The sequence below is a fragment of the Hypanus sabinus genome, chromosome 3, assembly GCF_030144855.1.
Source record: "Hypanus sabinus isolate sHypSab1 chromosome 3, sHypSab1.hap1, whole genome shotgun sequence".
NCBI classification, from domain to species: Eukaryota; Metazoa; Chordata; class Chondrichthyes; order Myliobatiformes; family Dasyatidae; genus Hypanus; species Hypanus sabinus.
This window is the reverse complement of record NC_082708.1, coordinates 4,442,286-4,460,655: the sequence shown is the minus strand read 5'-3', so window position 1 is coordinate 4,460,655 and position 18,370 is coordinate 4,442,286. Positions and strand designations below refer to the sequence as shown.

At 47.8% G+C, this 18,370-nt stretch overlaps 1 protein-coding gene across 4 annotated transcripts in view; it reads right to left on the bottom strand.

Moving 5' to 3' along the window:
- Nucleotides 1-7,453: 7,453 nt before the first annotated feature.
- Nucleotides 7,454-18,370, bottom strand: part of nup98 (nucleoporin 98 and 96 precursor) — a 108,337-nt gene continuing 97,420 nt past the window's right edge. For all 4 annotated transcript variants that reach the window (XM_059963546.1, XM_059963549.1, XM_059963547.1 and 1 more), the window contains one exon: nucleotides 7,454-9,400. In XM_059963546.1, the coding sequence (XP_059819529.1) occupies nucleotides 9,186-9,400 (215 nt within the window). In that variant the 3' untranslated portion in view covers nucleotides 7,454-9,185. The remainder of the gene's footprint in view (nucleotides 9,401-18,370) is intronic.

The window sequence follows — 18,370 nt, the reverse complement described above, 5'->3', positions numbered from 1 at the left end:
AAGCACACAGTGAATTGGCCTTCATCAATTGTGGGATTGAGTTTAGGAGCCGAGAGGTAATGTTGCAGCTATATATGACCCTGGTCAGACCCCACTGGAGTACTGTGCTTAGTTCTAGTTGCCTCATTATAGGAAGGATGTGGAAACCATAGAAAAGGTGCAGAGGAGATTTACGAGGATGTTGCCTGGATTGGGGAGCATGCCTAATGAAAATAGGTTGAGTGAACTCGGCCTTTTTTCCTTGGAGTGACGGAGGATGAGAGGTGACCTGATAGAGGTGTATAAGATGATGAGAGGCATTGATCGTAGGGATAGTCCAAGGCTTTTTCCCAGGGTTGAAATGGCTAGCACAAGAGGGCACAGTTTTAAGGTGCTTGGAAGTAGGTACAAAGGATATATTGGGGTAAGTTTTTTTTAAAAACGCAGAAAGTGGCCAGTGCGTGGAATGGGCTTCCGGTGACAGTGGTGGAGGCGGATACAATAGGGTCTTTTAAGAGACTCCTGAACAGGGATATGGAGCTCAGAAAAATAGAGGGCTATAGGTAACCCTGGGTAATTTTTCAGGTAAGGACATGTTCAGCACAGCTTTGTGGGCCGAAGGGCTTATGTTGTGCTGTAGGTTTTCTATGTTTCTATTAGTCAGAGGACTGAGTTCAAGAGCCATGAGTTAACTTTACAGCTTTGGTTAGACCACAATCAGAGTACTGTGTTGAGTTCTGGTCACTTTTTGACCGGAAGTCCTGAAGTCCATAATCGATCAGGAAGGGTGTAGAACTCTCTTGCAAGATGTTAGGGATAAATTTGTCCCAGTGAGGAAGATAAAGAATGGTAGGGTGAAGGAACCATGGGTGACAAGTGAGGTGGAAAATCTAGTCAGGTGGAAGAAGGCAGCATACATGAGGTTTAGGAAGCAAGGATCAGGGGTCTATTGAGGAATATAGGGTAGCAAGAAAGCTTAAGAAGGGGCTGAGAAGAGCAAGAAGGGGGCATGAGAAGGCCTTGGCGAGTAGGGTAAAGGAAAACCCCAAGGCATTCTTCAATTATGTGAAGAACAAAAGGATGACAGGAGTGAAGGTAGGACAGATTAGAGATAAAAGTGGGAAGATGTGCCTGGAGGCTGTGGAAGTGAGCGAGGTCCTCAATGAATACTTCTCTTCGGTATTCACCAATGAGAGGGAACTTGATGATGGTGAGGACAATATCAGTGAGGTTGATGTTCTGGAGCATGTTGATATTAAGGGAGAGGAGGTGTTGGAGTTGTTAAAATACATCAGGACGGATAAGTCCCCGGGGCCTGATGGAATATTCCCCAGGCTACTCCACGAGGCAAGGGAAGAGATTGCTGGACCTCTGGCTAGGATCTTTATGTCCTTGTTGTCTACGGGAATGGTCCCGGAGGATTGGACGGAGGCGAATGTTGTCCCTTTGTTCAAAAAGGGTAGTAGGGACAGTCCAGGTAATTACAGACCAGTGAGCCTTATGTCTGTGGTGGGAAAGCTGTTGGAAAAGATTCTTAGAGATAGGATCTATGGGCATTTAGAGAATCATGGTCTGATCAGGGACAGTCAGCATGACTTTGTGAAGGGCAGATCGTGTCTAATAAGCCTGATAGAGTTCTTTGAGGAGGTGACCAGGCATATAGATGAGTGTAGTGCAGTGGATGTAATCTACATGGATTTTAGTAAGGCATTTGACAAGGTTCCACATGGTAGGCTTATTCAGAAAGTCAGAAGACATGGGATCCAGGAAAGTTTAGCCAGGTGGATTCAGAATTGGCTTGCCTGCAGAAGGCAGAGGGTCATGGTGGAGGGAGTATATTCAGATTGGAAGGTTATGACTAGTGGTGTCCCACAAGGATCTGTTCTGGGACCTCTGCTTTTTGTGTTTTATTAACAACCCGGATGTGGGGGTAGAAGGGTGGGTTGGCAAGTTTGCAGATGACACAAAGGTTGGTGGTGGTGTAGATAGTGTAGAGGATTGTCAAAGATTGCAGAGAGACATTGATAGGATGCAGAAGTGGGCCGAGAAGTGGCAGATGGAGTTCAACCTGGTGGTACACTTTGGAAGGGCAAACTTCAAGGCAGAGTATAAAGTAAATGGCAGGATACTTGGTAGTGTGGAGGAGCAGAGGGATCTGGGGGTACATGTCCACAGATCCCTGAAAGTTGCCTCACAGGTAGATAGGGTAGTTAAGAAAGCTTATGGGGTGTTAGCTTTCATAAATCAAGGGATAGAGTTTAAGAGTTGCAATGTAATGATGCAGCTCTATAAAATTCTGGTTAGGCCACACTTAGAGTACTGTGTCCAGTTCTGGTCGACTCAGTATAGGAAGGATGTGGAAGCATTGGAAAGGGTACAGAGGAGATTTACCAGGATGCTGACAGGTTTAGAGAGTATGGATTATGATCAGAGATTAAGGGAGTTAGGACTTTACTCTTTGGAGAGGGGAAGGATGAGAGGAGACATGATAGAGGTGTACAAGATATTAAAAGGAATAGGTTGTGTGGATAGCCAGCGCCTCTTCCCCAGGGCACCACTGCTCAGTACAAGAGGACATGACTTTAAGGTAAGGGGTGGAGGCAGATACACTAGTGAAGTTTAGGAGACTGCTAGACAGGTATATGGAGGAATTTAAGGTGGGGGGGGGTATATGGGAGACAGGGTCAGCACAACATCGTGGGCCAAAGGGCCTGTAATGTGCTGTACTATTCTATGGTCTATGAAACTTCAGAGGCTGCAGAGGGATGATGCCTGGATTAGAGAGCACGGCTTATGAGGATGGCAACACACACAAAATTCTGGTGGAACACAGCAGGCCAGGCAGCATCTATAGGAAGCACTGTCTGTGTTTCGGGCCAAGACCCTTCACTATCCTGACAAAGGGTCTCGGCTCGAAACGTCGACTGTGCTTCTTCCTATAGATGCTGCCTGACCCGGAGTACTACATGTAGTTCTGGTCTCCTGAAGGATATACATGTACTGGCTTTGAAGGCAATGTAGAGGAGGTTCACTAGGTTGATTCCAGAGACGAGGGGGTTAGACTATGAGAGATTGAGTCACCTGGGACTGTACTTGCTGGAATTCAGAAAAATGAGTGGAGATTTTATAGAAACATATAAAATTATGAAAGGGATAGATACAATAGAGGTAGGAAAATAGTTTCCACTAGTAGGTGAGACTAGAATTAGGGAATGTAAATAACCTCAAGATTTGGGGAAGTAGATTTAGGACAGAGATGAAGAGGAACTACTTTTCCCAAAGAGTGGTGGATCTGTGGAATTCTCTGCCCAGTGAAGAAGTGGAGTCTACCTCAGTAAATATGTTTAAGACAAGGTTGGATAGATTTTTGCATAGTAGGGGAATTAAGGAAAGGGCAGGTAGGTGGAGATGAGTCCATGGCTAGATAAGCCACAACCTTATTGAATGGCGATGCAGGCTCGATGAGCCGATGGCCGACTCCTGCACCTATTTCTTATGTTCTGCCCAAGTGTCTTTTAAAAGTTGTGTCTTCCTCAAACACTTCTTCTGGCAGACATTTCACATAGACATCAACTTTTGCAAAAATGTTACCCCTCAAATTCTCATTAAATTGTTCCACTCTCACTTTAAATCTGTCTTCTAGAACTGAATTTCACAACTCTGCAAAAAAAACTGCATGAATTCGCCCAATCTCTGCTCATGATTTTACACACCTCTATAATGTCTCCCCTCTGTCTCCTATTTGCTAGAGAGTAAAGTCCTAGTCCATCCAACCTCACCCTATAACTCAGTCCTTCAATTCCTGGCAGTAACCTTGTAAATATTTCCTGCATTTAAAGCAGGGTGACCAAAACTGAGCACAATACTCCAAGTATGGCCTCAACACCTCCTCCCAATGTCTGTACTCAACGCCCTGACCGATGAAGATCAGCATGCAAAAAGACTTTTCACCACCCAGTCTAGTTGCCATTCCACTTTTGGGGAAGCGGGTACTTGTAACCGCACAGTCCTCTGTTCAAGTGTTATATCAGGAAAGAGAGGGCCCTCTGTAGGATGGGGTCAACCAGGATTTTGCATCCCAGCTGCCTTCAATTGTATGTACACATATGGCCATACGGCAGGCTCCCCCTCCCCCACAGCTGATGACTCCAAAGGGAAGGCACCAGCAGCATCGCAGGAGTTGCCAGTTAACTTTGAACTCAATGTAGGACTGCCGTAGGGACTCCATCTCTGGATTCTTCCCCGTGAGTGGGTATGGTACAAGACAGTTGCTGTTTGAGATCAGTTTCCCTTCCCCTAAATGAGCTGTCAACCACTGCTGATGCGCCCCATCTGCCCAAAATAAGATCAGTAGAGATACCAAGAGGATCAGGAGATGGGAGGGAGGGGGTTACGAATGAACCTCCAAGCCAGACCTGGCTGAACTGAATGAACAGTTCAGAAGTGGGTCCATTATTCCCATTTTCATGCCGCAGCATTCCCGGGGAAGTCACCCTCTTCAAAGGGAAACACTGCAAGGAAAATTACAAAGATGTTATTGGGACCTGTGAAGCCTAGTTATTGGGAAAGGATTAATAGGTTAGGACTTTATTCCCTGGAGCACAGGAGAGTGAGGGGCAATTTGATAGGTATATAAAATTATGAGGGATACAAGACAGTGGGGAGAAAACCTGTTTGCATTTACCCTGAGTTTGGGTGAGACTAAGAATTAGATGTCATAGGTGAAAGGTGTAAGGCAAAATAGTTATAGGGAAGCAATACACAAAATCCTCGAGGTATTTAGCATCGACAGAAATGAATGAACAGTCAAATTACCAGGCCAAGATCCTTCTTCAGGACTGGAGAAAGGTGAGGGGACCCCAGTGAAAGTGACAGGTAGGTGAGAAGAGTGGGGAAACAGAAGAGAAGAGGATTGAAAACATGTTTTTATCAGAAGAATAAATTGATGGTCATGCTATAAAGTTGGAGGGTACCCAGACAGAATACAAGGTGTTTCTCCTCCACCCTGAGGGTAGCCTCATCACGGCCCAAGAGGAGGCCATGGACTGACGTATTTAAGGGAAACCTGAGGGAGAATTTCTCCCTCAGGGTGCTAAGTGTATGTGGAAGTGGAGGTTACAAGTGCAATCATAACATTTAAGAGAAGTTTGGGTAAGTACATGGATGGGAGGAGAATAGTCTAGGTGAACAAGGGTGGCTGCATCCACATTCTGTTGCAGTATGGGCAAGAGCAAGTGAATAAGGGTCTGTCTCGGTGCTTTAGAGCTCTATGACTCTACAAAGTCGTTTTAATTACGTGACTTTTCCTTTAATTAATGACTGGGTGATTGACATACACACCAACTTCCAGCCTCCATAATTAACAAGCAGAGTGTGTCTTACACACAACAAAGACCAGTTACTGTGAAGCAAGCCAACTAAGGTGGTGAATGGAGCTTTTAAACATTCATAGCCCCCTGCAAAAGAGGATCCCATCAATAATGAAGAGTTTTCCAAATATCTCTTTCAAGACAACAGCTTCCTGAAAGTGCTGACACTGCTCATTACTCTACGGGAAAGATATGCAGTGAAGATGAGAGATTAGTATTGTCACATACAGTGCCCAGAAAAAAAGTATTCACCCCCCCCCCCGGAAAGTTTTCATGTTTTATTGTTTTACAACATTGAACCACAGGATTTAATTCGGCTTTTCGTTGATCAGTATACATTTCATGTCGAAGTGAAAACACCTTTACATTAAATTAGCTACAAATATTGATTGCATAATTATATACCCCCTTTAATGTGACACACCAAATCATCACTGGTGCAGCCAACTGGTTTTAGAAGTCACAATTAGTTAAATGGAGATTACCATGTGCAGTCAAGGTGTTTCAATAGATTGTAGTAAAAATATACCTGTATCTGGAAGGTCCAACTGCTGGTGAGTCAGTGTCCTGGCAAAAGCTACACCATGAAGACAAGGAACACTTCAAGCAACTCCGTGAAAAGGTAATTGAAAAGTACAAGTCAGGAGATGGACACAAGAAAATTTCCAAGTCACTGAATATCCCTTGGAGTACAATTGTCAATTATCAAGAAATATTATCAAGAATATGGCACAGCTGTAAATCTGCCTTGAGCAGGCCGTCCTTGCACAGTCCGTTTTTGAGAAAGGAAAAAGTGAAGGAAGCCACCAAGAGCCATGGTCCCTCTAAGCTGTGCGCACAAAAGGTCAGTTACCTAAAATGTAGTAATTAACAACTATACTTGTTGAAAAAACTCACATGAAATCTCGGCTAGAGTTTGCCAGAAGGCATGTGGGAGACTCTGAAGTCAGCTGGAAGGTGGTTCAATGGCCTGGTGAAATAAAAATTGAGCTTTTTGGCCATCAGACTAAACACTATGTTTGGCCTAAGCCAACACATCAAAAACACACCATGAAGCACATGAAACCGTGAAGCACAGTGGTGACTGCATCATGCTGTGGGGATGCTTCACTGTGCAGACCCTGGAAGGCTTGTGAAGGGAGAATGAATGCGGCAAAATACAGGGAAATCCTGGAGGTAAAACCTGATGCAGTCTGCAAGAGAACTGCGACATGGGAAATCTGTTTACCAGCAAGACAATGACCCCAAGCTACACAGGAAAAACTTTTAAAAATAAAGTTAATGTCCTGAAGTGGCTAGAGTCCAGAATTCAATCCAACTGAAAATTTGTGGCTGGACTTGAAAAGGACTCTTCACTCACGATCCCCTTGCAATCTGACACAGCTTGAGCAGTTTTGTAAAGAATGGGGGAAATTTGCAATGTCCAGATATGCAAAGCTGATTAGAGACCTATCCACAGAAACTCAAGGCTGTAATTGATATATCTACTAAATACTAACTGAAAGGGCAATTATTTTGTGTTTAGTAATTGTAATAAATTTAGACCAATTTGCAGAAATTTTGTTTTCACTTTGACAAAAAAAGAGTAAGAACACCCAAATTAAATCCACTGTGATTCAGTGATGTAAAACATGAAAAGCTCCAAAGGAGGTGAATACTTTTTACAGACATGGTATATGCATTGCTTATGTCAATGACCAATACAGTCCTAGGGGGCAGCCTGCATGTATCGCCAACATAGCATGCTCACAACTTACTATGGCTAACTGGTACATCTTTGGACTGTGGGAGGAAACCCACAGTGGCACGGGGAGACTGTACAAAGTTCTTACAGTTGTGGGTACTGCAGTCACAACCAGTGGGGTGCCACAGCAGCAGAGCAGTTAGTGTGATGTTATTACAGCTCAGGGCGGAGTTCAGATGCACCGGTGGAATGTGTGGGCTTCTTCCCACAGTCAGAAGGTTAACTGGTCATTATAAACTGTCCCGTGATTAGGCTAGGGTTAAATTGGTGGGTTACTGGGTGGCATGGCTTGTTCTGCATTGTATCGCTAATAAATACAAGTAATGTCACTCCCACTCCACAAACAATTCAAAACAAAAGCTAACAATCTGAGAACTCACTTTATTCACAAATCATTTTAAAAACTTTTGATACACATCCCCGAAACCGGAGAGCCAGGAGAGAGGAGCAGATGCATGCTGGTGCTAGAAGCGAACCCACACGATGCAGGGGTAGGGATGTTAGCTGACGCGCTATCCTCCTTGCTACTCAGGTATTTGGGCAAGCCCTCAGCTGGAGGGCATCCCCCCACACCCCCCAGGCTGACATGACCCTGTCTCCCCTCCAACCTCCCCCCCGGCCCCAAAAAACTGATGATTTGGTAAATCAGCAGAGAGTCTCCAGGGAGTAGAGCTGTACTGTGCCTGCATTGACAGCAGAGTTCTCATCCAGAATGCTTCCCCTATCTATGCTGGTTTCAGGCCCAACTCCAATGACCCACAAGGCTTCAAAATTAACTCCTCCCCCTGCCCTTGCACTCCCCGCATGGTCGCACAGTCCGTGTCCCCCCCCCAACTACCTGTTTACCTGCATTGGGTCGATCACAGTTTACTGGGGGGGAGGGGGGGGGGGGCTTCACTCCCAGACATCCTGCATCAGTGATTTAAATGCAGCCGGTATTTACAGTTCAGCAACAGTTCCCACCAACTAGGGAGTCCACACTGTTTCCAGAGGGAAATATCTACCGCTGATAATTAGTCCTAAACAGAAATGCCTCGACTTGGCCGCAGCAGTAAGCTGGCTGACAGTGACCTTGTATTTTTCGACTCTCCACCAGCCCAAACATGTTCTGATTCAGGACGACTCCTTGGGTTTGAGGAAGACCCATATCTGAAGCCGTTGTTGAACTGCTGGTGGAGGTCTTGGTCTGTTAGCAAGTTGCTGAGCTTCTACCCTCTCTCCAAACCCATGGTCCTTTCCAAAGAGGGGACGGGTACAAGGGACAAAGGGTGCAGGCCCCTGGGTTCTGAGATAAGCACAAGGATGGGTTGACGTCTTGTGATTTTCTGTGCCTGTGGTACCGGGGAATAAAATGGCTGAAGGAAGCACCCTAGTGAGTGCCTGGGGCAAGCGAGGACCTTCCCCTCATTGTGAGGAGGAGGGAGCAGCCCAGAAAGGAACGACGCAGATTCCAGCAAACACAAATGTCACTGAGGAACAGATTGGCACTCGCTCACTCACTCAGCAGGTCTCCGGTTTCCTAGCACGGATGCGTTTTCTGAATGGAGCAGTCCCGGGCCATCGCTGAGCTGCCGCACGTCACGGCCATGAGCCCAGTTAGAAAGCAACACTTCTCCTCACGCCCTGGGGCTGAGGGGCCTCGTCTCCTGTAGGGATGGGGTTAGACTTCCAACACGCAGTGCGCACACACGTGCTGAGCCTTGCACATTGATATGAACACAGGCAGTTCCAGCATCTGTATACAACAACTAAAAAAGTTTATTGTCAGTCTGACCCCTTGCTAGCAACACCACACTTAATTGGGTTTTTAACAGCCCTGGAAAGCGGGAGGGGTTCACTGCTGAGTTGTCCTCGGCTTAGAAAACAAGTTATAAATTTTAAAAGAAGTCCCAGCAGGCCATTCAGCCCTGTAACTGGGAAACGGCAATGGTGTCCACAGCTCCGGGGATGCCGACTATGTAGCAGTATCTGAGCGACTCTGCTGAATCGGTTACTGAGGTTCAGGATCACACCGGTTTCTCTCCAGCCCCACGGACGGTCGATCAGTGGAAGAGGCAGCAGTGGACTGGCAGGCTGACGGACGGGAGACACGTCTATGGCCCGACGATCAGCTCCTGCAGGTAGGACCGGGTCAGGCTCCGCAACTCCTCCAGGGCGTAGTCCTCGGGCATGGGCAGTTGACGGATGCAGGGGGCAAGCAGGCGAAGGGGGATGTGCTGGAAGGTGGGAGTCGGCTCTCCGGGCTGCTCCACGCTGTGCTGCAGACCAAGCACGGTGCGCAGCATGTTGGCGACCTGCTTGGCCATGTCTGGATGGGAGGGACAGAGAGCTAAGTTCAGGTTATCGTCATTCAACCAAATGAAACAATGTTCTCGTGGAACAAGCTGCACAACGCTGTGTATACCATACAAAACACAAAGTAATATTCATCATTATGTGCCATATCATAATGCCCAAGAGTTATCTGCAGGCCCACCACCCATGAAGTAATATTATCACTGTTAAACTAATAAATTCATTACTTTATTTTTATTTGGATAAGGTACTGGCAAGTATTACACAAACTTTCTTTACATATAAAATCTTTTCCATTTTTTATATAGGTATAAATCTATATATTTATATATTCACATGTACACACTAAGATATTAAAAAAAATAAAGGGGGCATAACAAAATAGGTAACATAGTGGGAATGAAAAGAATATATAATTATATAATTAGGCACTTAAATAGATATTTATGTGCAATTATAATTCCACACTATTAAACTAAATAAGTTATTCAAAAAAAAACTGTAGTAATAGTGGTTGAATAATAATTTCCATGCATCTCTTCTGGTCCATTTCTGTCTAGCCCAAAATATTGTGTGTAATATTTTGTGACTTCCATCATAGGTGTTTGTATCCTAACACACTCATGTTTGCTCCCACCCACAGACATACTGTTCACTTATTTACTTCATTTTATCATTTTTCCCCCATATCTTTTTCTTTACTTCTGTTAATTCCACATTTTCCAGAAATAGAACAGTGAATATTCGAACCAAGGGAGCTTACGTTAACACTATTACCATATTGATGAGGAAAGCGGTATGAACCATTAGGAGAGTCATCTAAAGTTTGCTTGCATCGGGGTTATAAATTCAATCCATTTATTCCAAATTTGATAGAAAATTTTCTTTTTGAATTCTCAGGGAATAAGTCATCTTTTCCATTTTAAATATTTCCAAAATAATTTCATGCCAATCTTCTAATGTATGTGAAGTTGGATTTACCCACTTTCTGGTGATTGATTTCTTACTTGCCACTAAAAGGGCAGCTTATATCTTTCTTCTGTTCCAAAAACAATACATGCTCCAAATAGAGAGTCTCCAAGTTGAGATATCTGAATCTTAAATACCTTAACTAATGTTCTGTGAATATATTTCCAATGCAAACTTAATTCAGGGCAGTCCCAAAAAATATGGAAATGATTTGCCTGTAAATTAATAAATTTAATTAACAAATTTCTGCCCAAAGACAACAATGGCAATCCACTTCTGTAGAAGTATTTGCCAAGAACAACCATGGTCATGGAAAGATACTGAATATTAGAGTTGTGTGTGTCAGTTGTATGTACTACTGAGAATCTTGTTCCAGAGGAATGTTGTTTCATTTGCGACTAAAGTAAACAGAATAACATTTCTGACACTTCACATGTGATGAGACCTGGGTGGTGTCAGGGAGGAGATCAGTGGTCTTACTGCCTGGGGGAAGAGGCTGTTTCCCATCCTAACAGTCCTTGTCCCAATGCTACAGTACCTCTAACTGATGGTGGGGGTCAGAGATTGTTGGATGGATTGGGGGGGGGGGGGGGGGGGGGAGCGGGAGATGGGAAAACCTGCAAGAGACGTGTCCCTTGGCAAGCCAAAATGCTGGAGGAACTCAGCAGGTCAGGCAGCATCTACGGATTCAAGATTATTTAATGTCATTTCCATACCTAAGTGTAAAGGAGAATTAAATAATTGTTACTCTGGATTTGATGCAGCAGAAAAAATGCAATAGTGTAAACATAGAACTGTAATGATGTGCTACACACAGCGCTGAAATGACGACACACAGTCAGTAAGTCGTTTTGAGACTAGTTTATTCGACCTTCACGACGCTGGCATTTAATCCCTAGCGCCCGCCCTCTCCGGGCGGAAATGACATCAGAGGTTCATTATCAAAGTCTCCCCCAGCGCACTGGCTATTTGTGAGCTGGTTCGCCTGCGCAGTAAGTGGGTCGCCACATAACCCCACCCCCCCCAGAACCGGCGATACACCCCCCAATGTCCACAGTCTGGATCAGCCTCTGTTTGGGAGGTCTGCCTCTGCGCCGCGGTGCCTGAACCTCGACCGGCTGCGCCGTCCACATGGGCTGGTTTGAGCCGGTCCACCATGAAAACCTCCTCTTTCCCCCCAATGTCCAGAACGTACGTGGACCCGTTGTTGTTGATCACTTTGAATGGCCCCTCGTACGGCCGGTGTAGTGGTGCCCGGTGTCCGCCCCTTCGTACAAACACAAACTTACAGTTCTGCAGGTCTTTGGGTACATGGGTCGGGGTCCGTCCATGTTGTGAAGTCGGTACGGGGACCAGGTTGCCGAGCTTCTCGCGTAGTCTGTCCAGGACTGCTGCGGGTTCTTCCTCTTGCCCCCTTGGGGGTGGTATGAACTCTCCTGGGACGGCCAGGGGCACGCCGTACACCAACTCGGCCGACGAGGCATGCAGATCGTCTTTGGGCGCTGTGCCAATTCCAAGCAGGACCCAGGGAAGCTCGTCCACTCAGGTAGGTCCTCTCAGGCGGCCCATGAGAGCTGACTTCAAGTGACGGTGGAAGCGTTCCACCAGTCCGTTCCACTGTGGGTGGTAGGCAGTTGTGTGGTGTAGCTGCATTCCCAACAGGCTGCCCACAGCCGACCACAGGCTGGAGGTGAACTGGGCGCCTGTCGGAGGTAATGTGGGCTGTTACCCAGGTTGCGATCAGTGCTCAGGCGCAGGAATCGGCAGATGTGGCGGTGAGCGGGACTGCCTCTGGCCACCTCGTGAACCAGTCTACCATAGATAGGAGGTACCACGCTCCTCGGGACACTGGTAGGGGGCCCACGATATCCACATGAATGTGGTCAAACCTCCGGTGGGTAGGTTCGAACTGCTGTGGTGGGGCTTTAGTATGCCGCAGCACCTTGGCTGTTTGGCACTGCGCACACGTTCTGGCCCATTCACTGACCTGCTTGCGAAGTCCGTGTCATGTGAACTTGCTGGAGACCAGCTGGATGGTTGTCCTGATAGATGGGTGTATGGAGTTGAAAACTCGCCGCTTCCAGGCTGCCGGGACGATGGGGCGAGGTTGGCCAGTAGCCATGTCGCACAGGAGTGTCCTATCACCTGGGCCTATGAGAAAGTCCTGCAGCTGCAAACCCGAGACTGCGGTCCTGTAGCTGGGCATCTCGTCGTCTGCCTGCTGTGCCTCTGCCAGTGCTGCATAGTCCACCCCCAGGGACAGGGCCTGGACAGCTGGTCTGGAGAGTGCGTCCGCCACGACGTTGTCCTTTCCGAGACATGCTGGATGTCTGTTGTGTACACGGAGATGTAGGACAGATGTCGCTGCTGGCGAGCTGACCAGGGATCGGACACCTTCATGAATGCGGAGGTCAACGGTTTGTGGTCCGTGAACGCAGTGGACTTCTAAGAAGTACCTGAAATGCCGGATTGCCAGTTACAGTGCCAACAGCTCCCAGTCGAAAGCACTGTACTTGAGTTTGGGTGGTCGTAGGTGCTTGCTGAAGAACGCCAGGGGTTGCCAGCGCCCCTCAATGAGCTGCTCCAGCATCCCACTGACTGCTGTGTCGGATGTGTCCACCGTGAGTGTGGTCGGAACGTCCGTTCTGGGGTGCACCAGCATCATGGCATCTGCTAAGGCTTCCTTGGCTTTAACGAATGCGTACGCGGCCCCCTCGTCCCAAGTAACGTCCTTGCCTTTATCCAAAATCAGGGTGTACAAAGGGCGCATGATACAGGCTGCTGAGGGGAAGAAACGGTGGTAGAATTTTACCATACCAACGAACTCCTGCAGGCCTTTGACCGTGTTGGGCCGGGCAAAGTGGCGGATTGCGTCTACCTTGGCGGGCAGAGGTGTTGCCCCGTCTTTGGTAATCCTGTGGCCCAGGAAATCGATGGTATCGAGACCGAACTGGCATTTGGCCAGGTTGATCATGAGGCCGAAATCACTCGGGCGGGAGTAGAGCTGGCGGAGGTGGGACAGATGCTCCTGACAACAACTGCTGGCTATAAGGATGTCGTCCAAATAGATAAACGCAAAGTCCAGGTTGCGTCCCACCGCGTCCATTAGCCACTGGAACGTCTGTGCGGCATTCTTCAGGCCGAATGGCATTCAGAGGAACTCAAACAGGCCGAACAGGGTGATGAGTGTTGTTTTGGGGATGTCTTCAGGGTGCACCAGGATTTGATGGTATCTCCGGACGAGGTCTACTTTGGAAAAGATTCTTGCCCCGTGCAGATTTGCTGCAAAGTCCTGTATGTACAGCATGGGGTAGCGGTCTGGAGTGGTAGCCTCGTTCAGTCTGCGGTAGTCGCCGCATGGTCTCCAACCCCCAACTGCTTTGGGCACCATGGGCAGGGGGGAGGCCCATGGGCTGTTGGACCTCCGTACGATCCCCAATTCCTCCATCCTCTTGAACTTCTCCTTCACCAGGCGGAGCTTTTCCGGGGGGAGCCTTTGTGCGCGGGCATGGAAGGGTGTTCCCTGGGTCGGAATGTGGTGCTGTACCCCGTGCCTGGGCATGGCTGCCGTGAACTGCGGTGCCAGAATCAATGGAAAGTCTGCCAGGATTCTGGTGAATTTGTTGTCCGACAGCGTGATGGAGTCCAGGTGTGGGGCCAGCAACTTGGCTTCGCCCAGGGAGAATGTCTGGAAAGTCTCGGCATGTACCAGTCTTTTCCCTTGCAAGTCGACCAGCAGGCTGTGAGCTTGCAAGAAGTCCGCCCCCAGGAGTGGTTGGGCCACCGCGGCCAGTGTGAAGTCCCACGTGAACCGGCTGGCGCCGAACTGCAGCTGCACTGTGCAGGTGCCGTAGGTCCGTATTGTGGTGCCGTTTGCGGCCCTCAGGGTGGGTCCAGGCTTCCTGTTGCGGATGTCGTACCCCGTTGGGGGCAAGACGGGAGATCTCTGCTCCGGTGTCAACCAAGAAACGGCGTCCCAACTGTTTGTCCCAGACGTACAAGAGGTTGTCCTGGTGGCCAGCCGCCATAGTCATTAGTGGCAGTAGGCCCTGGCCCTTGCAGGGTGGGTGACAACGGCGGGCTTTTGTGCCCCACTGCTGGTGGTAGAAACACCACTGTTCACTGGCCGCCTCACTCCTGCCTCTGTGTTGTGTGTGCCCCCCTGCCGGGCCTGGTCTGGTCTGCTGTTGGACATGTGGCCTGGTAATCTGACTGACGGACGCCATGCTCTCCCTCTTGGCTTTCCACAGCACGTCTGCCCAGGCCGCCACCTTCCGGGGGTTGCTGAAATCTGTGTCGGCCAGCAGCAGATGTATGTCCTCGGGTAGTCGCTCTAGGAACACTTGCTTGAACATGAGGCAGGGCTTGTGTCCGTCAGCCAGAGACAGCATCGCGTTTATCAATGCTGACGGCAGTCTGTCTCCCAAACCGTCCAGGTGAAGCAGGCAGGCACCTCGCTCATGCCATGAGAGGCCAAAGGTCCCAATGAGCAGCGCTTTGAATGCTTCATTTGCCTTCTTCCGGGGGCGACTGTATGAAATCCGCAACCTGGGCGGCCGTCTCCTGGTCAAGGGCACTCACCACGTGGTAGTAATGCGTGGAATCAGAGGATATCTGCCAAATCTGGAACTGGGCTTCTGCTTGGCTAAATCATATGCGTGGTTGCAGCATCCAGAAAGTCGGCAGTTTTAGCGAAACTGCATGAACATTTGAAGAATCGGTCATCTTTGGCCCAAATCCCGTTTGGACCGTCGGGGTCACCAATGTAACGATGTGCTACACACAGCGCTGAAATAACAACACGCAGTCGCTAAGTCATTTAGAGACTAGTTTATTCAAACTTCACAGCGCTGGCACTTAATCCCTAGCGCCTGCCCTCTCCAGGCAGAAATGACATCAGAGGTGCATTACCAAAGTCTCCCCCCGCGTGCTGGCTATTTGTGAGCCAGTTCGCCTGCGCAGAAAGTGGGTCGCCACAGAACAATAAAAAACACAATACAGTAAATATAAATACACAAGATGGCTTATATACACTGATTGATTGTATGTCCATAAAGTGACGCTAGGCACAGGAGTGTCTGTACATAAGATGACTGACAGGAAATGGTAAATTAGTGCTGGTTGGGGGTGTGGAGGGTGGGTCAGTGGGTGGAGGTTTTGTTCAGCCTCACTGCTTGGGGAAAGTAACCGTCTGATGGTCCTGGTGTGGACGCTACATAGTCTCCCCCCTGATGGGAGTGGAACAAACAGTGCACACGTTGATGATGTAGGACCCTTCATGATGTTACTGGCGCTTTTCAGGCAGATTACTGTATATATTTCCTTGATTGCGGGTGGGCTGTTGTCAGTGATGCATTGGCAGTTTTGACTACCGGTTGCGGAAGACTCCTGTCTGCCACAGTGCAGTTTCTGTACCAGGCAGTTACGCAGTGGTTAGGATGCTCTCTCCTCATGCTAGAGGAATAAACAGTAGATGTTTGGCTGATAACTTTCATCAGAAATGTCGACAATTTATTCATTTCCATAGCTGCTGCTTGGCCTGCTGAGTTCCTTCAACATTTTGTGTGCATTACTCTGGATTTCTAGCATTGGCAGAAGCTCCAGCCTCACCTATACAATGCCCATCCCTGCTTGCAAGTTTAACAGAGCTGGGCCCTAGGTAGGACAGCAGGGCGAGATTCAAATATTGATGGTCTCTGAGACTCATGGAAAGCGGAACATCTGGCCCATCAAGTCCATGCTGAGCAGAGAGACAAGATCATAAAACCACAAGACACAGAAGCAGAATTAGGCCATTAAATCCCTCTAGTTTGCTCCACCATTCCATCATAGCTGATCCCAGATTCCACTCAACCCCATACACCTGCCTTCTCATTATATCTTTTGATGGCCTGACCAATCAGGAGCTATCAACTACTACCTTAAATAGACCAACAGACCTGGCCTCCACTGCAGTCCACAGATTCACCACTCTGGCTATATCTATAAAAAGAAAATCCTCCTCACCTCCATTGTATTAGGTTGCCCCCCCCCCCACCAGCTTTGATGTAGTGCCCTCTCGTTCTGGATACCTCCATCATCAAAACCATCATCTCTACATCAACTCTATTTAGTTCTTTCAACATTTGGTAGGTTTCAATGAGATCCCTCCTGCATTTTTCTAAATTCCAGTGTACAGGCCCCAAACTGCTAAACGCTCCTCGTATGTTAACCACTTCATTCCTGGTATCATCCTCATGAGCCTTGTCTAGACTTCCTCCAATAACCACACATCCTTTCTGAGATATGGGGCACAAAACTGTTGACAATACTTCGTGACTCTTTCCACCACTCTACAGTGGGCTCCAGTTTCTCACCAGTCCCTGGTGAGAAAGTTTCTTCTCAGACCCACATCCCTTAACACAAGACATAGGAGCAGAATTAGGCCATTCAGCCCATTGAGTCTGCTTCGCCATTCCATCGTGGCCGATTTATTATCCCTCTGAAACCTGTTCTCCTGCCTTTGACACAATCAATTTATATATGTATCTTACATATTTATAGAACTGTGTTTTTCCCCACTATTGCGTGTTGTGTGCTGCCTCAGATCCAGAGTAACAATTCATTTTCGTTTACACTTGTGTACTGGAAATTACATTAAACAATCGTGATACCTGGCTGAAGAAATTCCTTCACATCTCTGTTCTAACTCTTTTCTGAGGCTGTGTCCTCTGGTTCTAGACTCCCCCACTCTCAGAAACATCCCCTCCCCATCTACTCTATCCAGATCTTTCAATACTCAATGGTATCAATGAGGAAACCACTCCCCACCCCATTCTTCTAAATTCCAGAATGTAGACACTCAGAGCTCCTCATACATTAACCCTTTCATTCCCAAGATCATTCTCATGATCTTCTCTGGACCCTCTCCAATGCAAGCACATTCTTTATGAGATATCCATCGACTCTCCTTTCGCTATGCTGCTTATTATTTCTTTAAAGAATTCCAACAGGTTTGTCAGGCAGGATCTCCCCTCGAAGAACTCAATCGACTCCAACATCTTCCCTTGAGGTCAGACTAACTGGCCTATTATTTAATTTCTTCTGCCTCTCTTCTTAGAGTGGAATGGCATTTGCAATTTTCCCATCCTCAGGAACCATTCCAGGATCCAGTGATTCTTGAAAGATCATTACTAGTGCCTGCATGATCTCTTCAGCCACCTCTTTCAGAGCCCTGGGGCGTACACCATTGGTCCAAGTAAGATCTATCTTCAGACTTTTCAACTTCCCAAGTAATAGCGATGACACACACTTGTCTCATACAATCTTGCATACTTCTGATATCTCCCACAGTGAAGACTGACACAAAGTTAGTCTATCATTTTTTTGTTTCCCCATTACTACCTCTCCAGCATTCTGATATCTGAGCTCCCTGGCAGCTGTGAATGCCTCATCCTCCCTCCAGAATAGGGATGTGTTTAGCGTGCGCCTTCTGAATTGCTACCAGAAACTCCAGCCATTGCTATTCTGCTGTCATTCTTGCTAGTGTCCCCTTCCAATCAACTTTTGTCAGCTTCTTTCTCGTGCTTCTGAAGTTTCACTGCTGGGCCACTGGCAGGCAGGCCTCAGTCCAGAGCGCGGTGTAAACACAACCCATGCCGAACACAACAGTCCAGAGCGCGGTGTAAACACAACCCATGCCAAACACAACAGTCCAGAGCGCGGTGTAAACACAACCCATGCCAAACACAACAGTCCAGAGCGCGGTGTAAACACAACCCATGCCAAACACAACAGTCCAGAGCGCGGTGTAAACACAACCCATGCCAAACACAACAGTCCAGAGCGCGGTGTAAACACAACCCATGCCAAACACAACAGTCCAGAGCGCGGTGTAAACACAACCCATGCCAAACACAACAGTCCAGAGCGCGGTGTAAACACAACCCATGCCAAACACAACAGTCCAGAGCGCGGTGTAAACACAACCCATGCCAAACACAACAGTCCAGAGCGCGGTGTAAACACAACCCAT